At 45.9% G+C, this 26,614-nt stretch overlaps 1 protein-coding gene across 7 annotated transcripts in view; it reads right to left on the reverse strand.

Annotated features, from left to right (window-relative positions):
• ARID4B (AT-rich interaction domain 4B) overlaps window positions 1-26,614 on the reverse strand; it is an 852,780-nt gene that overhangs the window by 96,217 nt on the left and 729,949 nt on the right. For 6 of the 7 annotated variants that reach the window (XM_033937318.1, XM_033937319.1, XM_033937317.1 and 3 more), the window contains one exon: window positions 9,073-10,251. The exons of the other annotated variant lie outside the window; for it this stretch is intronic. In XM_033937318.1, coding sequence (XP_033793209.1) covers window positions 9,073-10,251 — 1,179 coding nt within the window. The remainder of the gene's footprint in view (window positions 1-9,072; window positions 10,252-26,614) is intronic. 7 annotated transcript variants of the gene reach the window in all.

The following is a 26,614-nucleotide window of genomic DNA, read 5'->3' on the forward strand; positions in this document are numbered from 1 at the left end:
CATTACAATGTCCGGTTTGGACCTCTCAGACTTGCCGGCTAGTGGCCAAGCAATATAGATGCATTATAATATTTTTTGTTTTACTTTTAATCCCTACTTGCCCTGCCTTCTGGAGAAGCCCCAGTGAAGGAACGGGACGCAGCCACTTGCCTTCTCTGGCTCTGGGGATGCTGGAGGGGGAGAGGGTGACAGAAAAATATGTGGGGAGAACGGCACTCACCCATTTATGCTCGGCGGTGCTCTCCTTGGGGGCGACACGAGTGGAAACATTCCACAGGGAGGGAAGGCGACGCTCAGAGCATGGCTGCCTCGTCCTGCCCCTGCTCCTTCGGCAGTCCAAATACTTGCTGCTGTGGCCACGCAGGACGCGTCTGCGGCTGCAGCCAGCTACCAAGAGTGTTGTGCCCAAAGGCCGGAGTTTGCAGGATGCGTCCTTCCTGTTTCGGAGCACGCGTTGTTAGAGGAACTGAACCCAGGCGGGGGGCGGGATCTAACACTGCGCACGTCGGCTTCCTTTCTCTTCTGAAACAGGAATGACATTACTTCCTGTTTTGAAGAAGGGAAGCCAGCGCACGCAGTGTTAAAGCCCCACAGCCTGAGTTCAGTTCGCTTGTGGGCAAGAGGGCAGTGAGAGGAAGGGAGGGAAGCTGTCTTCAGCAGGCAGTCAGGGAGAGGAAGGCTGATCGGCCGGTAGATTTTGAAGACAACGTGAGTCTATCACGGAGCCCGGGATGGGCTCCGCGATCAACTCACTTTGCCTTGGCGATCTACCGGACGATTGCAATCGACCGATTGGGCACCCACTGATATATACTATACACACAACACAGAGTGAGCGCTACATTTTACTCAGAAACATACACACAATATGCACTATACACAAACATTCATACATTCCTGTATCATACACACAAACATACACATAGCATAGTTTTATCCAGAAACATGCACACAGCCTTCCATCATAGTACACACAAGCAGCCATGCAGTTTTAAAATGAACATGAACACTTACGGTTGAATTCGAAAAGCTGTTCCTCCAAGTTCTTCTAAGCTCTTTTAGCAGACAGAGGAAGTTGAGCAGACGCTGCTGCTTTTATCTGTTTGCTGATCTTCTACTGAATACAGGGCAGTGGGAGGCTTCAGGGCCAAGGGTGCGAGGGGGAGGGGCACTTAACAAACTTCCTAGTATTAGGTAGTGTGCAAAATGATGTTAAAGTTCAGCCCTGGATGGGAGCATATATGGAGAGTGCAGACAGGACACCTGAACACACATCAGGCCATAGCACTCACCTACACCTACATCATTACACTTGTTTAAACTCAAATGAACTTGTTAAACACATTATATCTGACATAAAATGAAAACACATTTTGTATTGTACATAATCTTGATTACAATAATATGAATGTTAGGTTGTATAATAGCTCAGCCGAGCTTCACACTAGTAGAAATACAACTATGCACTGGGCTTTATTCTTAAATCAGAAAAGTACTTAATTATGACTATTGTTTGTGAAATGGGACATTTGAACTTGCTGTATTTTTTTATTATAATTTAAATTTATTAGGAGTCTGAGTCGGTACATTTTTATCGACTCTGACTCCAGGTACCCAAAATTGTCTCAAACTCCATAGCCCTGGTTTTTGGAGGCTTTAGAGGCTAGGATTTTACAGGTGCAGGAGGGGTCTCTTATTGTCAGAGGGGATTTCAATCTAACATGCACCCCCTTGCTGGATAACTCGGAGACTGGAGCTACTTATGGGAATTGGGATCAACGGAAGTTAAAAGGTATTTTGAAAACTCTGGGAGTGGCATGATGTTTGGTGTTGGTTGCATCCCGGAATATGCAACTACTCCTATTTTTTGCCTGTTCACAGGTCTTATTCCCGCCTTGATTACTTTTTAGTTGACAAGATCTTATTGGCTCCAATCGAGGATGCCAGGATCGAGCCCATCTCAAGGTTTGATCATGCCCCGGTTTGGGTTATGCTGCGGGGGGGGGGGGGGGGGGAAGGGGGGCTCAGGAACCTCGGGGTGCAAGTTTTGGTGGTTAAATGACAGCCTGCTGGATGATCCCAACTTGGTTGATAAGCTGAAGGGCATTATTGAGAACTATATTGACATCAATGTGGGTGCTAATGAGGAGGTCTCACCAGGGGCAGTATGGGAAGGCCTTAAAGTGGTTGTGTGGGGACATCTTATTTCCTGTGTCTCTTTTCATAATAAGCAAAGTCAGGTGCGACTTGTGACTCTACAATACAGTCGCAAGATTGTAGCATACACATAAGCATGCTCCGAGGAATGCCATCATCTAGGCCCAATTGCAGGTGGCCCGGCACGAATTGCAATAGAGGACAAGATACAAAGCGACTAGAGGACAAGATACAGGAGCTAGAAGGACTATAGAGGACCCAATCAGGACAGCTATAGACTTCATGAATGAGAGACACATTGAGGAGGAGGTCAGGGAACTCGAGAAATTCATTGAGGAAGCCTACAGGAGGAGAGTGGAAGAAAACAAACTTCAAATGAACGATGAAGTTACACCAACACCAACATGGAAGGGAGAACAAGAAGCAGATGACCTCATAGAAGACACCCACAGAGGAACATCGCACGAGGGGGAGAAAATGGCTAGTCGATGCCCAGAAGAGGAAGCAGCGAAGCACACCGAGGAAATTGACCCGAGACTGAAGCGAAACCTAAAGAAGGGAAAGTCGGCGATCCTAGTGGGAGACTCGATTCTGAGGCATGTGGACAGCCACATAGCAGGAGGGAGAGAGGATCGACTGGTGACCTGCCTCCCAGGAACGAGAACCAAGGACATCGTGGACAAAATTGGAAAGATCCTGGAAGGAACGGAGACGGAGGAGACTACAGTAATGATCCACATCGGGACGAACGATGTCAGCAGGAGAGATTACAGAAGAAGCACGCTGATAGAACAGTTCAAGATTCTGGGAAGGAAGCTGAAGATGAGGACCCATAAGATAGCGTTCTCAGAGATCCTACCAGTACCAAGGGCAGATGTGAAAAGGCAGGAGGAACTACAATCAATAAATATGTGGATGAGGAGATGGTGTGAGGAAGAAGGGTTCCACTTCGTGAGAAACTGGACAACGTTCTGGGGCAAGAGCAAGCTCTACAGGAGAGATAGACTGCATCTGAGCGCGGCGGGAACAAGACTTCTAGCAAACAACGTCAGGAAAGGAATAGAACAGGCTTTAAACTAAGAAGAAGGGGAAAGCCGACAGTCGACTAAGCGTTGACGATTCGGAAGAAGGTATCCCGTGAAGATACCGAGGGGAAAAAAGGCTGGGAAGAAACAATGGACAAATTACAGGAGTTGACTAACCCAGAAGAGGAGTTTAGAAGAATTGTAACAAAAGAGAAGAAACTAAAGACCGAAGTACTGGAAAAGGAAATGAAGACAAGAAAATACCAGGATCTAAATTGCATATATACTAATGCAAGGAGCCTAAGAAACAAAATGGGGGATTTAGAAGCCATGGCCAATGCAGAGGACATAGACATCACTGGAGTCTCTGAAACATGGTGGAATGAAGAAAACAAATGGGATACAGCACTGCTGGGGTACAAGCTCTATCGTCAGGACAGGTCAGGACAGAAAGGAGGTGGAATAGCCCTATACATAAAAGAAAGCATACAATCGACAAAAATGGACACAGCAGAGATGACCAACAAGCTGGAATCGCTATGGGTTAAAATACCGGGATGGAAAGGGCCTGAAATAAAGATGGGCCTATACTATCGTCCACCCGGGCAAACCGGAGATATCGATGAAGAAATGGAAGCCGAGATGAAGCAAGAATGCAAAAGCGGTAACACGATTATTACGGGAGACTTCAACTAGCCCGGGATAGACTGGAGTCTTGGAAACTCAAAATGCGCTAGGGAGACAGAATTCCTGGAGGCTATACAAGATTGTTTCATGGAGCAGCTTGTTAGAGAACCAACGAGAGGAAATGCCACTCTGGATCTAATCCTAAATGGGTTAAGGGGACCTGCAAAGGAAGTAGAGGTAGAGGGACCTTTGGGAAACAGCGATCATAACATGATCAAGTTCAAGATTGAGGTAGGAATACCGAAAGGAAAGAGAACCATAGCGACAACTTTCAACTTCAGGAAAGGAAACTACGAAGCAATGAGGGTAATGGTAAGGAAGAAACTTAGGAACACTTCCAAAAAATGGCAAACGGTAGAACATGCCTGGTCTTTTCTCAAGAACACGGTGAGCAAGGCACAAAATCTGTATATCCCCAGATTCAGGAAGGGGTGCAAAAAGAGTCGAACAAAAGACCCAGCGTGGATAACTAAAATAGTGAAGGAAGCGATAGGCAATAAGAAAAATTCATTCAGGAAATGGAAAAAAGACAAAACTGAGGGGAACTGGAAAGAGCACAGGAAGTATCAAAAAGAATGTCACCGAGTGGTTCGAAAAGCCAAATGAGAGTATGAAGAGAGGCTAGCCAGGGAAGCACGAAATTTTAAACCGTTCTTTAGATATGTTAAAGGGAAGCAACCGGCTAGGGAGGAGGTAGGACTGCTGGACGACGGAGACAGGAAGGGAGTGGTGAAGGAGGAGAAAGAAGTGGCAGAAAGACTTCAAAACCTTCCTCCGCACCATCGTCTCATCCAGGCGTTGATTGCTTGCAGTTCCCCTTGTCTCCTTCCATCCGCTCTTGGTACCGGGAGGATCTCGGAAAAGGCCACCTTCACCTCCCTGATCTTCAGTATTCTTCCGAGTGAGCGGAGCAGGCCCTTCATTTCTTCCCTGTCATACTTCCGTCTGCTCACATCGTTGGTTCCCACTTGGATAAGTACAGCAGTGTCCTCTCCTCCGGCGCTGTCTATGATCCTGGGACTGATTTTCTCCCTCCTGAGATACTCCTGAAGTTGTTTTCTGCTCTACGGGCGGGGGGGGGGGGGGGTGTCTCCATGCAGTCTCCTTCTTGCTCCTGGTGCACGATCGGCCCTTGTCTCTGCTTCCTTCTCTCCAGAATTTGCAGGGGTGTCTTTTCTTCTCTCGTCCAGGCCCTCTATGGCCATGTCTATGGTGCGAAGCCAGGCTAGACGACGCATGGCCACAGAGCAAGCCGCTGTTCAGGCAGAGAGCTCAAAGACATCATAAGATGATTGCTGAAGATGGAGACATAATTGAGAGAAAGAAGCAATGACTTCTTGAAATTCAAAATGCATGCTATCATCCAAGTAACTCAAAAATTTTGGCAGAAGAGACAAAAGAAATTCAAAATAAGTGATAAAATAAAAATTATAATTGAGGACCCTCAAGGACATCATAGCATTTTGGTAAATGCAACGTCCAAGTTTATCCATGGTCTTTCCCTCCCGGCCAGGAGGAACTGTGGCATACACTCTGGAAGGATGGGATCTCTTTAAAGAGGATTCCACGAGCAAGGATTGATGTGACAATTGGGAATTGTCAAAACCTTTATGATGCACCGTTTTATATCTGGCATCCAACTTTCCTGGAACTGCTGGAATGGAAAAAGGAGTCTCCATGCATCGAGTAAAAGTCTGATCGAGAAGCTTGTGTAGTGGCAGCTTGAGAGACTCAGCCGGAGGTTGAGGAAGGTGCATGACCTCGATGTTTTCTTTAGAGTACTTGGAGCCAGTGTCCAGTGGAATGCTCAAGTCCATAGCCATCTGTCTCAAAGAAGAGGAAAAATATAACTGGTCTGCAGTTGCAAAGCCTCGAGAAAGACTCGAGGACGTCGAGGCAGCTGGAGTCGAAGTAGAAGCCTCAGTAGGAAACCATGGTATGAAGGAACCTGGAGACTTGGACGAGGCACTGGACATCGGGATATCCTCGAGAGCCGACTTCGGAGACTTGGAACGAGGAGTTGGAGGTTTTGTTGAGGCTGGAGAGGATCGAGGCTTTGAGGTATGATGTCTCGACGAATGCCTCAAAGTAGGCCTCGAGTGATGTCGAGAACTGTGTCTCGAGGTGGATCTCGAAGATCGAGCAGAGGTTGCCTCGGAAGCAGTAGATCGAAGATCTATAGGTGTGGAGGAGCCCTAAAGGAACTTCGAAGACTGGACCCCCTTGGTAGAATGGGAGGTATCCTGTCAATGCACTCACACAGACTCTACTCTATGCGTTTCGTGCTTGGAAGCCCGACCAGACACTCGCAGAGACTCCACTCCCTGCATCGAGTGTGGAGGATCAGACCGGGCTCGACCTCGCGGGAGACTTATGCATGCCCAGGCTGAAGCAGAGTGAGCAGTGTGGGTCCCATGGTAGTAAGGACCTTAATAATCTGCTCCTCCAAAGAGGTCTGGGACGTAGCCGGCAAGGAGGGTACCGCATCTGAAACCGGCCCACCTGCCTTGGCTGAAGGGTCCCGCACAGTGGTATGAGAGTGTTTCGACTTGGGAGGCTTCGACACCTTAATCACCATTGGCAGAACCGAGTGCTGAGCTATCTGACCTGAGGAGACAGGAGAATATATGGCAGCCGCAGACGTCGAAGCAAGAGCCGCTCCAAAAGACGAAGGTCTGATGAGGCTCGAGGTGGAAGCAGCAGAAGGGGAGGCTTCGACGGGAGTCGATGCAGACGACACCTTTGATGCAGAAAGATTAGTAGACTCCATCTCGAAGAGGCTATTCACCAGGAAGCAACAACGCTTAAAAGCACGAGGCTTAAGTGTTTGGCACAGGCATGAGGTAGGATGATGTTTCGGCCCAAGGCACTTGAGACAGCGTCTGTGAGGGTCCGTAAGAGATATCGTGCGCTTGCACTTGCTACACCATTTGAAACCGGTAACAGGCCGAGGCATAGACAAAAATACAGCTGACACAAAGTCGAAGCCCGCGGGTCGCGGCCGAGCGGCCTGTACCGGACAAACGGACGGAAGGAAAAATTTTTTTTTTTTTTAAATAAAGAAAAATACGAACACAGCGATTCATGAGAAAAACAAAACACAAACCGCGGTGAGAGAAGGCATGAATGACGAAGTTACCGGAGAGAGTAAAAAAGACGGACTTCTCGGCTCCGCGGAAAACTAAGAACTGAGGAGACGCGCCCTGTGCACTGGGCGGGAAGGCACTCGCGCATGCGCGGTGCGGGCGACTCAAAACTTCTAGTTTCTTCAAGCAAGTCTGCTTGTGAGGCATCCGCATCGGGGCTCTGTCGGATGACGTCACCCATATGTGAGAATACCTACCTGCTAGTCCTGGGATAAGATCTTTTATCCGAAATCCTTGGGACCAGGCATATTTTGGAGCTTTTCAGAATGGATTTTGTACCTGTTCTGTATATACTCCCTTCCTCTTTCCCCCATTCCGAAGAGTGATGACCCACCCCCATCCCGGACCCAGTAGCATGATTCCCAGGCCTACCATGCTTCCATGGTGATCTAGTGGGATGTTGGGACAGGATCAATTCTCACTTGCTTTTGCCTGTGCTTGCTCAGTGCTAAAAATGGCATACCCTCCTCTTGGACTCAGCAGCAGGACTGGATTCTCAATCGCTCCTAAACATGCTCGCTCGGAGCTGAAAGTGGCATTTTCAGCACCAAGAGATCATGGGCAAAATCAAGGGCGACTGAGAATCACTCTTGCACCAATGTCCTCCTAGACCACCATGGAAGCATGGCAGGCCTGGGTGTCTTCCCACTGGATCCAAGAGGGTGGGTTATCACTCTTCAGGGTGGGGAAGAAGAAGGGAGGGGTACACCAACTGCAGGAAAATTGATGGGTTGGGGCCTGGCAGTGGGGGAACTGCCAGTTCTGGGTGGGTGGGTCTGTCAATGGCGGAAGTGACAGAGAAGTGATGCTACTGGGAGGGATGACAAACACTTGCACCTATGCTAGTTTTTTCATGTGTCACGTTGGGGAAATTAATTACTTCCAGTTCACATCAAATTTTGATTTTCATAGCTTTTCAGTTTTTGGAATTTCAGATAAAGGATCTTGTAATTTGGATGTACTACTTTCCCTTCTCCAACTCTATTGCATTTCAAAGTATCTCACCTCCAATCCCTTTCCAGAGCAAGCATTGCCATGTGACTTGGGAACTGTGAATGTTGTTTTCATGTCCTATAACACTGTCTTTCAACCAGATTCAAAGAGATATTAGGAAGTATAATGCTGTGAATACCTCAGCTTCAGGAAATACATTAGGCATGTCCTTTCACTTGAAATAAGTAGGAAAGGTTAATGAAACTTACTTTTTCATTTCATTTTGAAAACCCCTCTAAATTTTATTTTGTTTAACTTTCAAGCCTTCCCCAGGCTTTCTCAGCATTGTCCCCCTAATTCTCTCTTACCTCAGCATTAGTTTGGTTTTGACAAACTATTATCAGAGTAGGTGTACTGGTAATCATTCCTGACCCCATTTCAAGCTATGGTCTAAAGTAGTGTTTCTCAATTCGGCCCTGAAGTACCCCCTTGCCAGTTAAGCTTTTAGGATATTCACAATGAATATGCATAAACTTGATTTACATACACTGCCTTCATTATATGCAAATTTCTTTCATATATATTCATTGTAGATATCCTGAAAAACTGACCGGTAAGGGGATACTCCAGGACTTGAGTTGAGAAACACTGGTCTAAAGAATGAATGGAGGATAACAGGATGAGTCACCAGAGGATATTTTGGTTAGTGTTCCTAAACCTGACATTTTTAAATTTTGTTTAGTTTTGCATTTTATTAAAAAATTTTAATGGAAAGAGCACAAAAATAATGAAATGAAAAGAAAAATTTTTTTTTCACATCCCTAGAACAGAGGCTTTCAATCTGGTCCTTGACACAATAGCCAGTCAGGTTTTCAGGATGTCAACAAGGAATATGTATGAGATAAATAGGCATGCAGTACATCTACTGCATGTAAATGTATCTCATGGATATTCACTGTTGGTATCCTGAAAACCTGATTGGCTAGACTGCCCTGAGAACCCCTGCCCTAGAGAATGCATTTTTTAAAGATCAGTTACCAGTCACAAGTTTTTGTTAAGTCTAATGGGTTGGCTTCAAAATACAAATGTCAATGGGAATCTAATTTCACTACTTTCTCCATTACCTTTATCTTTATGTTCTGCCTCTAAGTGATTGTTGCTGCTGGAGCTGCTGGTTGCCTCAAATCCTGTTGGAGAAAAATTTCCTTCAGAATGGAGATCTTGAAGCTCACCAGCAACACTATCCACTTCGATTGTGCTATCAGTTTCACTTTTGATGCTCTGTACATCTTCCTGATTTTGTGCCATTGTCTCTGAGGTTTCTAAAACATGGGTATTTTGCTGTCTGTTGGATTCAGGTGTAGTAGGAGGGGTATTGAGCACAGAATTACTGCCACTGCTTGGAAACTCAGCTTTCTTGTCCCCCACTTCAATTCCTTTTTCTTCAACATATTTGCCATCTACACTGGCTTGCAAAGGTGTTTTAAGGTTACAGGTAGACAAACTAATTTCTTCTTTTTCAACTGTGTACATTAACAATTCTGTTGTAATTTCCTCAGGGGGGTCATGAGGTGGTGAAGCTGCAGCCTCTGTGTCTGAGTCTGAAAAAAGCTCTTTTAATGTCTTTTTTGGCCACTGTCCTTGAATACTTGACCAGACATCTTTTTGATCCTTTGCTCTGGCATTCTGAAGTTTTTCCTCACAATTATTTAGAAGTTTGGGCCTCTTTTCAGGAATATCAGAAAAACTTGGACAGAATCCTGTAGTCCGCATAGACTTCATTTTCTCTTCTAATCTGTTGTATTTCTTTATTGGAGTTATTTTTGGCTTCAATTTTTCTTCCTCATCTGAACAGGAACTGCTGCTATTTGCCAATCTGATAAACCGTTCTTTGCCTCTGGATTTTTCATCTTTTCTGAAAAGTGAACTGGCTTGTAAACAGTCATCAGAATTGCAATAACTTCTTTTACCATATTTTACTTGTGACTTTGTTACTTTTTCCATTGCTTCATTCTTTTTCACTTTTCTTCTATTTGTGGTTTCTGTTTCTTCTTTTGAATCAAAATCTTCTGACATTTCCTGCCTAAAATCTTCTGATGATTTAGAAGCTATATTACATATAATTTTGTCTTTATGAACTGCATTTTCATCTAAGAATGAGGACGTGCTCTTTTCTTTTGGACTGGGAGCATTTTTGCTTTGATCTAAATAATTATTCTGATTTTTCTCCTCTTCTCCATTATATGTAGTTTGAAAACTTTGGTCACATTCATGCTTGCTGTCTTCAGTGGAACTTTCAGAAGCTATCAGATAAAATATACAATTAGACAAAATTACAATACAGAGAAATATATACCTTTGGGTAAATTAACTATAGGGTTTTCTTTTAATAAAATGCTTTCTTATATGAATAAACGGTTACAATTTATAAGAAAATAGAGCTATCAATGTCATGGAATTAAAAGCCACTCCTTGAGAAATTCTGTGCAGAAACACAAAACAAAACCTACCTTATGTTTTGATCCCCCCAAAAACAGGTTCAATTCACAGGTTTTTCTGTGTCCCTCTCATGGGGAGAAACCCAGCTTTCTTTCTTCCTCCTCTTCCCATTTCTCAGCAGTTCTCTCTCCATTCCTTTGTTTCTCAGAAACTACTTCAGCATATAAATCCCCAAATTTATCACCCCCCCCCCCCCAGTGTAGATAGGCTCAGCCATTGCCCTCTCTCTTGCTGAACTTTCTGAAACCTCCCTTCCCTCACTTCACACCCCCATAGGTCTCTCTCAATTCTTCCTCTACCAACTCACATAATCAGACAGCTCTCTCAAACTCTGAAACACAAGCACACACAGCCCTCACTCCTCTGTGCCTTTCTCTCAAACATATTCCCATAGCTTGTTCTCCTGAATCCTTGTGTGGCATGTCCCTAGCTCTCTCTTCCCCAATGCACATAGTCTGAGCTTGGCTTTTCTCCCTTCCAAGGTGCACACTCCACCTGCTCTCCCCTTCCAGATACAGTCCCCTCCCCCTGAAGTCCATCTAGTTCTCCCTCTGCAATTAGGCACACATCTATCAGCCCCTTTTGCCCATCCCAAAAACAAACTATCCTGTTTCCCCACCCAGAGGCACACCTCTCCAGCTCTCTTCCCACCACATATTCTCTGAATGAGCCCCTCATTCTCTATCCTCCATGGTATACCACCTTTTCCCCATGGGATACCCAATGCAGATAAAGCTATTTGAGATATTATCCCTTACCCTGGAACCTCATCTACAGTATTAACAGTGGAGGAGGAAGAAAGCAGCTGAACATTGGGCTGCATCCATCCCCTCCAGCATGTGAGCCTGACCGAAATATTTGAACCTCATGGGACATTGTAGAGACCCATGATTCAAAGACTTCAGTGACAATCAGCTCATATACAGGTGGGGATAGATATGGCTTGAAGTGCAGCCACTTGACGCCTCCTCTGCTATTAATAGATGAGTCTCTGAGGTAAGGATAACTAGCTTATCCTGTGGTGGGGGTTGGGATGGAAAGGGTCTTGCTAAAAAAAAGATGCTGTCTCCTTAGTCGTCCTATAGAATTCTGTGCAAAAGGTGAATTCCGCCAAAAGTCTGCAAACCACAGTAGTGCAGAATTTCTTTAGGAGTAAAACATTTTTGTGGTACATAAAAAATATTTCAACTCCCATATTAAAAATAGACAGTACAGTATATGTATATTGGGAACACTGTAGATTTTTGAAATTTACCATCACAGATCTTTAAATGGAAGTGCATATAGACTGCTTAACTTCTACTGCAATCACTGAATGCTGCCCTGTATAGATTATGTGTAAAATGTAGTCCCTGCCCAAGAAACAGATAAATAAGAGGATTCAGCCAGGAAATCAGTCAACATTATGAAAATCAAGACGACTACAAAAATGAGACATGTAGCCAATTTTTGAATAAATACTAGCAGAGATAGATGGCTCAGTGGGAGATCTATAAGGCAAAGGTTTCAATAGTCTAAGCTGGAAGTAATAGGAGGATAGTATGTTCAGAAAGGGACAGATTTTGACTTTGATGGACAGATATTGCATATTTTAACAGTACTTTAGAGCAGTGTCTCTCAATCTTTCACGAGTCCGGGGCACACTAAACATAGTGTTCCCAGCTTGAGACACCTGAACTGTGCGACACTGCTGTGATGACATCATGTGCATGCGTGTCATCATCATGTCGACGTCCATGAATGCGCAAAGGCCCTTCAAATTGGCCCTGCGCTAGCAGTGGGGGGTATCTGCAAAGAAAAGGGCAGGCTGGAGAGTTTAGGTGCCAGCACCGGGTGATTGCCTACAGGACGTGCCTCTTTTCGTGAGAGGCACATCCTGTAGGCAGTCAGCCAGGGCCTCTCCTCCTCCCCAGTGTGCTGCGGCACACCTGAAATCTCAGGAGGCACACAGTTTGCGATACACTGATTTAGAGGGTGCAAAGGAGAAGAAGAAAGCAAAAGTGACTTCAAGATTGAGGTCAAAGGATCACAGTGTTATCCCACTCAAAGAGGTGCTGGGAAGGAAAATATGAAGTTATTGTATGGCTATGTTAAACTTAAGATGGAACTAGGATACCAGGTGGCAATATTGGACATGTAGACAGAGACTTTAGAAACTGTGATGCAGAGAAATAAATCTGGGAACTTAAAAAAAAAAAAAAAAAAAGACAGCACTGAAAACCAAGGAAGATCATCATAAAGAAAACAGACTTAGAAATAGTCCTGAGACATATCCTGATAACAAGGGAGTGGTAGTAGTAATGGTAGAGGATTCTTCAAGGATACACTGAACATGCAATGGTGGTGAGAAAAGAAAACTCAACATAGTAACATACTAAATCACAGCAGATAAAGACCTCAATGGTCTATTTAGTCTGCCCAATAGTTACACACATTATAAATTCATGATTAAATTGTCTTTTTTATTTGATATTTCTGGGCCATAGATGTTCACTCGGTACTGTCCTCAGGTTCCTACTACTGAAGTTGCTGTTGAAGCTCACTCCAGACTATCCAAACCACCTCATCATTTGTGGGATACAGACCATAAAAGTCTGCCCAGGACTGTCCTCATGTTCCAAATTACTGGAGCTCCCGTTGAAGCCCTCCCCAGCCCATCCTAAACCGAACAGCCATATTCAAGACATAGAGTGACAGTTCAGACCTTACAGTCAGCGCTGACACACAGTAAAACAGTGCTTCCACACTGTAAGAATAAGCAACCTTACATTAGAAAGCAGGTTAAGCCACCCAGAGCTGCCTATCTCCAATCTGAGCCTAGGCAGAGCCCTGTTAGGAGAGAGGAGGAAAATCCCATGAGTGACTACCGGGGGAGCAAGAGAGAGCTGAAGACTGCTTCCCTCTCAGCTAGGTTTAGGTGTTGCCCTTCCAAACTTAAGCCTAACTTGCAGAAGCTAAGCAGAGCAGTGCAGAAGCAGTGGCTGAAAAGAGGTCCCAGGAAGAGGACCCAATGGAATGGTAGGGTCCTGAAGAACCCCAGACTCCAGAGCCATGCTTAGGAGGTGAAAGCATAGAAATTGCTGAGCCAGAGCCAGATCCTACTCTTTCAGAGGAAATGGAGATAAACCTCTGGTTGGCAAGAAACCTTTTTTTTTTTTTTTTTTTGGGGGGGGGTCTTCTCTTCTGTGTTTTAAGAAGGACTGAGGTCTGTGTGTTTTTGTGCTTGATGAAACCTTTTACTGTTTAAAAGACTAGTGCTGCTAGCGATATTCCAACTAGCTGATAGCAATGAACTGCTGGAACTGTTTCTTTTGAGGGGTTTTTTTTTGGTACAAAAAAACCTTTCAGTAGTATGGCATTGCTGGGGAGTATTTGAAGTTGGGGTGTGTATGCTGTGACATCCGGGTGGGATATTTCTTTTCTGGGATTCTTTTTCTTGTGCTCCATCTGTAGAAAAAGATATTAAAAGCTACACAGCAACTTGAGGCCCCACAATTAGAATATGTGAAGCAAACATCTGCCAATACTAGTGAAAGGCAGGTATAGAAACTATTAAACTGACTAACATTGATGGAAGTTTGACACTGATATTGCATACAATGACCCGGTGAAGAGGACTTGGTTAGGACTGCTGAAGTCCGGGCATCTTGCTGGGCTGTGGCCTTTTTGCTAGCCCTAAGTACGGGTATAGTGTTTGGTTTTTCTTTTGAGAATTGTTTTATTTTGCTGGCAACTTGTTTTCTGGGCCTGCTTGGGAAGTAACATAGTAACATAGTAGATGACGGCAGATAAAGACCTGAATGGTCCATCCAGTCTGCCCAACCTGATTCAATTTAAATTTTTTTTAATTTTTTCTTCTTAGTTATTTCTGGGCAAGAATCCAAAGCTCTAACCGGTACTATGCTTGGGTTCCAAGTGCCGAAATCTGTGTTAAAACCTACTCCATCCCATCTAAACCCTCCCAGCCATTGAAGCCCTCTCCAGCCCATCCTCTTCCAAACAGCCATATACAGACACAGTCCATGCAAGCCTGCCCAGTACTGGCCTTAATTCAATATTTAATATTATTTTCTGATTCTAGATCCTCTGTGTTCATCCCAGTGGCGTACCTGGGGTATGTGGCACCCGGGACCCATCATTTTTTGACCCCCCCCCCACCCACCCACCCTCTATGTAAAAAATATTTTTTGTAATAACCATGAAACGGTATAAATGGTCAGAATAGAAACAGGGAGTGAAAATATTCTTTTATTGAACCTCATATATGTAACCATTATTCCAAACATAACATAACATAAATTATGTCTGAATTGTCATGACATCAGAAGTACGTATGGAGTAGTTGCAGGTGATGCTTGGGACAGTTCTGATTATGTTAGTTCGGTTTTATGTGTTTTTTGAATAGAAGGGTTTTTATTTCTTTTTTGAAGGTTTTATAGTCTGTGGTCGAGGTCAATAGGTTGTAGAGTTGGGGGTCGAGTGTTAGGAGGTTGTCGAACAGTTTTTTTCTTTTGACGTTTTTGATTGGAGGGTGTGTGAATGGTGTGCGAGTTCTCCTATGTCTGGTTGAGGTGGATTTAATTATTTAGCTGAAGAAATTAGTTACCCCCCCCATTCCACACACATTAATTCTCTTCCATTTTTGTTCCCATTATAAAAAACACTGATAAGTTCCCAGAAAAAAATACATTAAAATAAGAAGTGAAACCAAAGGCCCCTACAGATGAGAACATAACATAAGAATAGCCTAACTGGGTCAGACCAATGGTCCATCATGCCCAGTAGCCCATTCTCATGGTAGCCAATCCAGGTCACTAGTACCTGGTCAAAACCCAAAGAGTAGCAACATTCCAGGGCAAGCAGACACTTCCCCATGTCTTAATAACAGACTATGGACTTTTCCTCCAGGAATTTGTCCAAATCTTTCTTAAAACCAGCTAAGCTATCTGCTTTTACCATAACTTCTGGCCACTTCATTTTTAAGCTTAGATCTTTCCTTCCAAACAGAGACCTTGCTAGATGTCAAATACAACACAAGGGAACTTCACACGGACTTAGCTGTGCAGGAAATGTGAATCTCCTCATACACCCACCTATAGTGCAAAAATGTGCAAAGGTCTGTTTTTTTTCTTTCGATCACTAGATAGCCTAATGCCACACAAGCAGCACTGTTACAAAAGGTCAATGCTAAGGTTAACAAAGTTTCCTTCCTTGGACCACAAGGAGATACTGACAAACCACTGGAAGAGATCCCAAAACAACTACCTAGGCACAATACCCAAAGACCCACTCAGTGTGTGAACCAGTTGAGTGATGTGGACTAACTGGGGGATGGAAATGGGCCCGGAGTTTGCTCAGGAGAATTTCCCAGACCACCTCTTCCTCTCAACACATTGACACACTGCCGCCACCACCACCATAACCACCACTAGGAACATCTCACTGGGTAGGCCAGCAATGCTTATAAACTTTATAAAACACATTATTATATTTTTTTATAAAGCACATATTTTAACTGAACTCTCTGACATCCTCAGCCTTTCCATTCACAAAAATAGAAGGAAGAAAAGTTCCCATTTCCGGCTGTCTCATGTCCCCGGCCTATACAATATTTTTCTTCTGCAGACCCTTTAAAAGTCTGACCAAATCCTCATTTCACTTGCATTATAAAGTACTGAGAATGCCATCTTATGTCAGAGGAGGGGTGGGACTGCAGCGGAGGAAGCAGTGCCGAAGCAGCGCAGGGATTGCTGGCATCGCAGGGATCGCTGACATCGCGATCCCGCTGCAGGCTGCTTCTCCACCACAAACGGTGCGGGGGGGGGGAGCGGGGATGAATCCAGACATCGGCGGTGGGGGGGGGAGAAACGGACGTCAACAGCTTCAAGGCCGGGAGCACCCCCTCAGGGCTTGCACCCGAGGCGGACCGCCCACCCCCCTTGGTACACCACCGCTCTATCATGTCCCCTCTAAGTCTCTGCTTTTCCAGGGTAAAGAGCCCCAGCTTCTCTAGCCTTTCAGTATATGAAAGGTTTTCCATGCCCTTTATCATCTTTGTTGCTCTTCTCTGGACCCTCTCGAGTATCGCCATATCCTTCTTAAGATGCGGCGACCAGTATTGGATGCAATACTCCAGATGCGGGCGCACCATCGTTCGATACAGCGGCAGGATAACTTCCTTTGTTCTGGTAGTGATACCTTTTTGATAATGCCCAACATTCTGTGCGCCTTTTTGAGGCCGCTGCACATTGTGCCGCTGGCTTCATCGTTGTATCCACCAATACCAATACCCCGACGTCTTTTTCTAGGTTGCCTTCCCCCAGTACCCTCCCTCCCATCGGGTTTCCTTTCCCTATGTGCAAGACTTTACATTTCTCTACATTGAAGCTCATCTACCATCTTTTTGCCCACTCACTTGTTCAGGTCACTTTGTAGCTTTTGCATTCTTCAACAGTTCTGACCATACTGGAGAGTTTTGTGTCGTCCGTGAATTTTATAACTTCGCACTTCATCCCTGTTTCCAGGTCATTAATGAATATATTGAACAGCAACGGTCCCAGCACTGACCCCTATGAGACACCACTCGTGACCTCTTTCCAGTCAGAGTACTGTCCCTTTACTCTTACCCTCTGCTTCCTGTCCGCCAGCCAATTTTTGACCCATCTATGTACGTCCCCTTCCACCCCGTGGCTCCACAGCTTCTTTAGTAGGCGCTCGTGGGGTACCTTGTCGAAGGCTTTTTGGAAATCCAGATATATGATGTCTATAGGGTCACCTTTGTCCAGTTATTCGCTAATCCCCTCAAAGAAATGCAGTAGGTTCGTTTGACATGATCTTCCTTTACAGAAACCATGCTGGCTTGTTCTCAACAGATTATTTTTTTTTTTTAATCAATAAATGTTTATTGAAAAAAGTTTTGAGAAAATTATACAAACCAGAATATAAATATCAGGGACATCAACAGATAGGAGAGCAAGCATATAAAAAGCTCCCAAGTCACAGAATGCTCCCCCAGCAGTACAAACAGCAGAAATCGCTCCCAACAAAACCCAAACAGCCCCCAATACTTATCATCAATCAGAACTCCACAATACCCCCCCCCCCCATCTTACCAACTGTATTACCCTCAGAGAGGGACTCCCTGTGGTTTCTTCAGGGAAGTCCCCCTGGACACAATCCCTCCCCCCCCAGAAAAAAGCTCAGTGTAAAGATTCGATTTTTTCTATTATTCTCGTCCAAGTCCTGGTGTAAGTATAATAATACCCATGTCGCTTTGCAATAGATAATTCCATTTGAACAATAAACTGAAGCTTCAAAGTCCAATCCAAATGAGTAGGTGCCAGTCCCTGTTTCCAATGGGCAGCAATCAAACATTTTGCTGCCGCCAAACCCCAACGTCGGAGCTTTGTCTGCCAAGAATACAGACTAACATTATAAAGGCCTAATAAACATCCCTGTGGAGAAAAAGGCAAGAAAATTTGTAACAATTGTGATAAACATCCCACAACAGTCCTCCAAAAGGGCTTTAGAACTGGACAATCCCACCATATATGTAAAAAGGTCCCCCTATCCACCCCACATCTCCAACATAAGGCAGATACTGTAGGAAACATACGATGGAGACGGGCAGGTGTGTAATACCAGCGCATGGTTACTTTATAGGCATTTTCCTTAATAAGTGCACAAGAAGAGGCTTTTCCCACTTCGATATGAATTCTAAACCACTCCTCAACAGAAAAGGTACAGTGCAAGTCTACCTCCCAAGCCCGTTGATAGAGAGCCGGAAAGGAAAAGGAGCCCCGAATATATTGGTAAAGAACAGAAATGGGTTTAGGTAAGTTCCGAAGAGTGACCCACAAGTGAGCGAAGGGATCTAGAGATTGAATGGGTCCCCTATCCCACTTTTGAGAGTGAAGGAAATGACGTATCTGAGAATAAGCCAAAAAGTCTCCCCTGGGCAAATCAGCACTAATCTGGAAGGTTTCAAAAGACACCAGGACCCCCTTCTGAAGCACATCTCGAAAGGTAGACAACTCCAACCGTTCCCACCGCACAAACACAGAACTCTCCCCACCCGCCGGGAACATAGGCTCACCGCTCACCGCACCAAGAATCGAGGGGCCTACCCCAGCCCCCCAACGCCGTTTAGTAACCCCCCACACTCTCAGAAGATGTTCCAAAAACGGATTTCCTGGGACCGCCAGTCGCTCAAGATCAATAGAGGAGGACCAAAGCCAACGTTTCAAACATGGGCGTCCCACAAAATGTTGTTCAATACGCACCGCCAACTTAAAATCAGCAATCTCCCAATCCAATAATAGCCGCAGCTGTGCAGCCCGGTAGTACCACAATAAATTAGGTACCGCGCGTCCCCCTCTATCCCTAGCTGCCCACAAAGCAGCTCTAGAGATACGAGGAGATTTCCCCTGCCAAATAAAGCGAAAAAACAAAGCATGTAATTGCTTCAACACCAAATGTGGGACTGCGACCGGCAACGTTTGAAAGAGAAAGAGCAACCGGGGTAGGACATTCATTTTCAACACTGCTATTCGACCCCACCAAGACAACCAAAACCCATTCCAGCGTTGAATATCAGTCCTAACTTGTTGAATAATTCTAGCATAGTTAGCTGTATACAATTGAGTTAGATCGGTTGGTAAACGAATTCCCAGATAGCGAATGACCCCAGGAGCCCAGCGAAAAGGAAACCGGACAGCTAAACGACGCTGATCCTCCTCCCCCAGGGTTACATTCAACAATTCAGATTTATCCATGTTTACCGTGAACCCCGAAAGCTGCCCATATTCTAAAAAGAGATCAACTAAAATTGGTAACGAGTCTTCCGGGTCCCTAACATACAATAACACATCATCAGCAAAGAGTGCAATACGATGTTCAATATCTCCTACTCGTAACCCCATCAAGTCACCATGTTCCCGAATACGAATGGCCAGAGGTTCCATAGAAAGGGCAAACAACAGAGGAGATAAAGGGCACCCCTGTCGAGTACCCCTTGCAATGGAAAAAAAGTCACTATAAATCCCATTAATACACACAGTAGCTTTTGGAGCTGCATAAAAGGCCTGTACCCATGCCAAAAAGAAAACTCCCAACCCCATCTTCGACATCACCTGCCATAAAAAGGTCCAATCAACCTGATCGAAAGCCTTCTCGGCATCAATCGACAGAAAAGCTACTTTAGCAGATGTCCGCTGAGCAGCCCACATAAGGTGTAAAGTGCGTCTAATATTATCACTTACCCGTCTATTATGCACAAATCCAGATTGATCCAAGTGTACCAAAGACGGCAATACCTTCCCCAACCGAAGGGCCAACACTTTAGCAAGGATTTTTGCATCAGTATTTAGTAACGAAATCGGTCGGTAAGACCCGCAGCCCATCGGATCTTTGTTTGGTTTAAGTAGGACCGAAATCCCAGCCTCCCCCATGGTGGACGGCAACAAAGAGCCATCCCTCACCCCGTTCGCTACCCGAACCAGCAACGGAGCCAGGACCTCCCGGAAAAGTTTATAAAACTGATTAGTATAGCCATCCAAGCCCGGCGATTTCCCTAACTTCAACTCAGCAATGACTCCCAAGACCTCCCCTAACTCTATAGGCTCATTGAGCAATTCCCTTTCCTCATCCGAAAGTCGAGGAAGTCGCATCTGTGAAAGGTATTGTTCAATAGCAGCCGGATCTCGCCCCTGTGAGGGTCTGTATAAATCAGAATAAAAATTAAGAAAATCTGATCTAATATCTGAGTCAGTCCGATGCACCGTCCCTCCTGCATCCCGTATCTGAGTAATAGCCGCTCTCGCCTGTTTCAGCTTAATCAACCGAGCCAAGCGAGATCCAGGTGTATTATTATATTCATAGACCGATTGCCGCAAACGTGTCCTCAAAAACTCATATTCCTCCATCTGCAGTAGGGAGAGCTCCGCCCGTGCCTTAACTAATTGTTCATATATTAAGGGGTCCTGGTGTCTCTGGTGCAGCCTCCCCAACCGTTCCAATTGTTCCCTTAACCTCAGGTTGCGCTGAGCCCTGAAGCGCTTACGACGAGCACCCCATTTGATAAAGATACCCCGTATTACCACCTTCAGGGCATCCCACAATATCGCATCAGTAACCGTAGCATTATCATTAATCTGAAGGTATTGGTCCACAGTATCATACACCTCCCGGACCACAGCTGGATCTTTCAATAGAGATTCATTAAGTCTCCAGAAACGGCATCCCTCCCCTGTCCAGTACCCCACACTAGTTACCCACACAGGCGCATGATCAGAAATTTGAATAGTTCCAATTTCCGCCTGGCGAATCCCTCCCCACGAATTGCGGTGGACCAACAACCCGTCTATGCGTGCGTAGGATTTATGTGCATGTGAGTAGTGGGTATAAGTTCGTTGTGTAGGATGCAACAACCTCCAGCTATCCACCAAGCCCAGAGAAGAGAATAGAGACAGTAAAGCCCGTCTAGCAGCCCTGGACGGAGACCTAGTCCCACCCCCAGAATGATCCAGAGTAACATCAGGTGTAACATTAAAATCCCCCCCGAGATACACCGACCCCTTTGCAAAAACAACCAGTTCTTCTTTGATAGACCCAAAATAGCTAGCTTGACCCTTATTGGGGCCGTACAAATTGATAAGGGTAATTGTGCAACCCTGCAACGTAGCCACGAGAGCCAAACATCTCCCTGCACCATCCCTATAGACATGATCGACCACCAACCCCAAGCCCTTTCGTACCAAAATGGCCAAACCCCCCACCCTCCTCCCTGGGGTCGACCCCTGGTGGGTCCAAATCTGATCATAATAGCGTGATTTTAAAACCCCCACATCTCGAGGCCTCAAATGTGTTTCCTGAAGTAAACAAACATCCCATTGCATGCGATTCAATTCCTTAGCCACAATACTACGCTTCCCAGGACTATTAAGTCCATTAACATTCCACGAACCTATAGTAAACAGCTTCTCCTCTACCCTCCCCCTCCCCCCTCCCACCTGAACCCCCCCCAACCCCTCCCCCCGCCCCCCACCCCTACGCTGCATCGAACCCTGTAGATTAGGATTCGCCAGCTGACAGAAAGTGCAATCCCTCCCAAAGGCATGTATCCCACTTTCAGAAGCATTGAATCCCCCAAAGCGTAAAACCACACACTTATATTCCAAACGCCACCCTTCCCCCCCCACCACCTACGTTCAAATCTCAAACATTCCCCACACTCACCAAGCCCCTTTCAACCCAGCCAAATACCCCCCCTGTCTCCCAACATCAAACAATTATGAACCAGTACAACACTTCCTGGAATAAAATACAGTGCGTTAGAGAAAGTCATACAACGTTGAGAGCTCAGGAAGCCCCCAGAATCTCCAACACCACCGAACATATGTATGCAGGCTCCACGAAAGCCAAGGGATCAACTCCCTCCCTGCAAAAGCAGGGCAATGTCCAAGCTCTGTCAGGATGGAGGTTTCGCTGGTTTCTTCCCGGACCGCAATGCCGTGCTCCATGAGGCACCCTGTGCTGATGTAGATGCTACTGCAGGGGGCCGATCTTCCACTTGCGATGTCCCACATCCCAAGGCTCGCATCTCCGCCCAGGCTTCCGACACTGTACTCACCCTCCTGGATGCCCCATTAACAGTCATCCACATCCCAAAGGGGAAAAGCCAATGGTATTTATGGCCCCCAGTGCGCAGGGCAGAGGTGACATCTTTGAATGCCCTGCGCTTCTGCAATGTAGACCACGCTAGGTCTTGAAATACACCCACCGCCATATCCTTCCACCGGAGTGTGGCCTGTCGCCGGCCAGCCAGCAAGATCCGTTCCTTCAATGTGAATTCTCCAAAGCACGCAATGATATCACGCGTGTTCTGAGCTCGTGCAGCTCCCAGACTGCGGTGGGCCCGCACCAGAATCATATTATCAGGCAGGTCAGCCCCATCAGCTCTCAACAAATGCTCACAGAAGTCCCGTACCACCGCCTTGCAATCCTTGTACTCCTCCGTTTCAGGGATGCCCTTAAAGCGTAGGTTGCAGCGCCGAGACCTATTTTCCAGATCTTCAACTTGAGTCTGGAGGTCCCGCAGTTTAGAGGACAGGCGAGCCGAATCTTCTGTGGTAGTTGTCACCACCGTATTCAGGGTAGCCATGTGGTCTTCTGTTGCTGTTACTCTGGCTCCCAGCTCGCCGACCTCTGCCCGCAGCTCCGCTATCGCCGCTCTCACGTCACTCCGCACCCCATTAATATCTGCCTTGAGTTCCTTAAACCAGTCTGTTATAGACTTCTGGGGCGCATCACCGACCTCCCTCCTCTGATCGGGGATACCCTCATCTTCCGACTCCGATTGAGTCGCTGGTCCGGTCGCCATTTTTTTTTTCTCTCTTTCCCCCATGCTGTCCGCCGCCTCCGGAGCCGATTTCTCCGGCGGATCGCCGAAGAACTTAAATTTTTCCAGGCGCTTTCGAGTGGCCATAGAAGAGGGAGCCGGTGCAGGCGAAGGTTGTGGCAAAAAAGCGCACTTTGGAAGCGCCAAGCGCTATTATACACAGAAGCCCGACGGAGCTCCTGTTTCACTCAGCCATTTGCGAGATGACGTCACTTCCTCCTCTCAACAGATTATTTTTTTCTATGTGCTCACTGATACTTTCCTTGATTCGGCCATCTTCCCGAGAACTGAGGTTAAGCTCACCGGTCTGTAGTTCCCCGAGTCACATCTTGATCCTTTTTTGAAGATAGGTGTAACATTTGCTATCCTCCAGTTCTCCGGGATTACCCCTGTTCTCAAGACAGAGGTGCAGAGATCATCAAGACAGCGGACACCATCGAGGAAGTCCGGGAGCTGGAGAACTTCATAGAAGAGGCATACAGGGAGGCCGTGGAAAAGCACCAGCTAAGTGGAACGGTCGGAATACGCCTACAGAGATTGTGGACCAGCAGACGGACAGCCACCAAGAGGAAATGGACACAGCAGCAAGATCTGGAAACAGCAGAGTGAACCCACAAGAAGAAGAATGCCAGGATGAGAGGAAATGGATAGGAATAAAGGACTCGGACCTACGGCTGGAGAGATGGACATACACCAGGGACATGGACCTGTGACTGGAGAATCAAGAGAAGATAGAGAGGACAGCAATCGTTGTGGGGGACTCTATCATCAGACAAGTTGACAGCCACATAGCGGGAGGAACACTGGATTGACTGGTGACCTGCCTACCCGGGGCTAAGGTAGAAGACATAGTGAGCCACATCGATAGAATTGTTGACAGTGTGGAAGAAGAAGACATGGCAGTGGTGATCCATGTGGGGACGAACAATGTGAGCAACAGGAACTACAACAGAGTAGTACTGAAGGATCAGTTCTTGATGCTAGGAGGGAAGCTGAAGACCAGAACGCAGTGGATAGCATTCTCGGAGATCCTGCCGTTACCCAGAACAGATGAGAAGAGACAGATGGAGCTGCAAGAAGTCAACGCGGGGATGCGGCACTGGCGTGAGGAAGAAGGTTTCCACTTCGTGCGCAACTGGACGACGTTCTGGGGGAAGAGAAAGGTATTCAGGAAGGACAGACTCCACCTCAGCAGAGACGGAACAAGGCTACTTGCAAGCAACATCAAGAGAGAAGTTGAGAAGTTTTTAAACTAGGAAGAAGGGGAAAGCCAACAGTTGACCGAGAGAGAGAGTCGATGATTCGGGAAACGGTATTCCTGGAGGGTACCATGCCGTAAGATGGAAGGGAAAACTCACCAGATCGCTGACAAGACAGAACAAAACAGACACAAGAGGGAAGGACATGCAAGAAAGGAACAGGCGGTAAAAGTAGCAAAAAGAGACTACGAGGAAAAAATAGCCAAGGAGGCGAAAAACTTCAAGCCGTTCTTTCGATATATTTCAATATATATATGACCCGTGAAGGAAGCGGTGGGACCATTGGATGACCAAGGAATAAAGGGAGCGCTAAAGGAGGACAAAGTATCGTCGATAGACTGAACACATTTTTTGTGTCTGTATTTACCAAAGAGGTTATACACAGCATACCGGAACTCATCAGGCTATATGCTGGAAGCGAAAATGGGAAACTGACAGGATCCACGGTCAGTCTAGAAGGGGTATACAGGCAGATCTATAGGCTTAAGAGTGATAAATCCCCGGGACCGGATGGCATCCACCCGAGGGTCATCAAGGAACTGAAAGGGACCATAGCTGAACTGTTTCAACTAATAGCCAATCTGTCAATTAAAACAGGAAAGATTCCGGAGGACTGGAAGGTGGCGAAAGTTACATCGATCTTCAAAAAAGGTTCGAGGGGAGACTCGGAAAACTACAGACCGGTGAATCTGACCTCGGTAACGGGAAAGATGATAGAGGTGCTGATAAAGGAATGTATCATTGATCACCTCGACGGACATAGTCTGGTGAGGACTAGCCAGCATGGTTTCAGCAAAGGCAGATCTTGTTTGACAAACTTGCTGCACTTCTTCGAGGGAGTAAACAAGCAGATAGACAAGGGCGACATATTCAACATTGTATATCTGGACTTTCAGAAGGCGTTCGGCAAGGTTCCGCATGAACGACTACTTCGGAAAATTGCAAGCCATGGAATCAAGGAAGAAATACTCACCTGGATTAAAAACTGGCTGGAGCATAGGAAACAAGAGAGTGGGAGTAAATGGGCAATATTCGGACTGGAAGAGCATCACCAGTGGGGTGCCGCAGAGTTTGGTGCTTGGACCTGTACTCTTCAACATCTTTATAAATGATCTGGATATAGGTACGATGAGCGAGGTGCTTAAATTTGCAGACGACACAAAGTTATTCAGAGTAGTGAAGATGCAGGGGGATTGCGAAGATCTATAATGTGACATAATCAGGCTCGAGGAATGGGCATTGACATGGCAGATGAGGTTCAACATGGATAAGTGTAAAGTGATTCATGTCGGTATCAAAAATCTCAAGCATGAGTATAGGATGTGCGGGGCGGTAGTTGGAGAGACCTCCCAGGAAAGGGACTTGGGAGTTCTGATCGACAAGTCGAGGAAGTCGTCTACACAATGTGTGGCGGCAGCGAAAAGGGCAAACAGAATGCTAGGAATGATAAAGAAGGGGATCACAAACAGATTGGAGAAGGTTATCATGCTGCTGTACCGAGCCATGGTGCGTCTTCACCTGGAGTACTGCATACAGCACTGGTCGCCGTACATGAAGAAAGACACGGTACTACTCGAAAGGGTCCAGAGAAGAGCAAATAAGATGGTTAAGGGGTTGGAGAAGCTGCCATACAGCGAAAGATTAGAGAAACTGGGCCTCTTCTCCCTCGAACAGAGGAGATTGAGAGGGGACATGATCAAAACATTCAAGGTACTGAAGGGAACAGACTTAATATATAAGGACAGGTTGTTCACCCTCTCCAAGGTAGGGAGAACAAGAGGGCATTCTTTAAAGTTGAAAGGGGATAGATTCCGTACAAACGTAAGGAAGTTCTTCTTCACCCAGAGAGTGGTGGAAAACTGGAACGTTCTCCTGGAGGCTGTCATAGGGGAAAACACCCTCCAGAGATTCAAGACTAAGTTAGACAAGTTCCTACTGAACAAGGACGTACTCTGGTAGGGTTAGTCTCAGGGTGGTGGTCTTTGACCAAAAGGGCTGCCATGTGAACGGACTGCTGGGCATGATGGACCACTGGTCTGACCCAGCAGCGACAACTCTTATGTTCTTAAGAGCGGAATATAAATCACTAATGTAATGTAATGTAATATGGTGTTGAAGACAATGGGAGTCCAGGTGAAGGACTATAAAAAACAATTGAAAGACTGTGTAAATCATATAGAAGATTTGGAGAATAGATCTCGGCGGCAAAATTTGCGGATACAAGGGGTCCCTGACACCGAGTTATATAAAGACGCTGCAAAAGTGGCGCAGGAAATATTTGCCTTTATGTTAACATCTGAGAGTGCAGAAGAATCTTCCTTAGCCACAATGAAAATAGACAGGGCTCACAGGTTGGCAGGTTCCAGAATGTCTGAAAAGTCTCAGGATATAATTGTATGCCTCCATAATTTTGTGGATAAAGAGCGACTGATACGTAAGGCCAGAGAATTGGGTATGGTAACTTGGCAGACTTATAACACTGAGATATTTCAGGATTTATCTAATATTACT

The sequence above is a fragment of the Geotrypetes seraphini genome, chromosome 3, assembly GCF_902459505.1.
Source record: "Geotrypetes seraphini chromosome 3, aGeoSer1.1, whole genome shotgun sequence".
Lineage (NCBI taxonomy): Eukaryota > Metazoa > Chordata > Amphibia > Gymnophiona > Dermophiidae > Geotrypetes > Geotrypetes seraphini.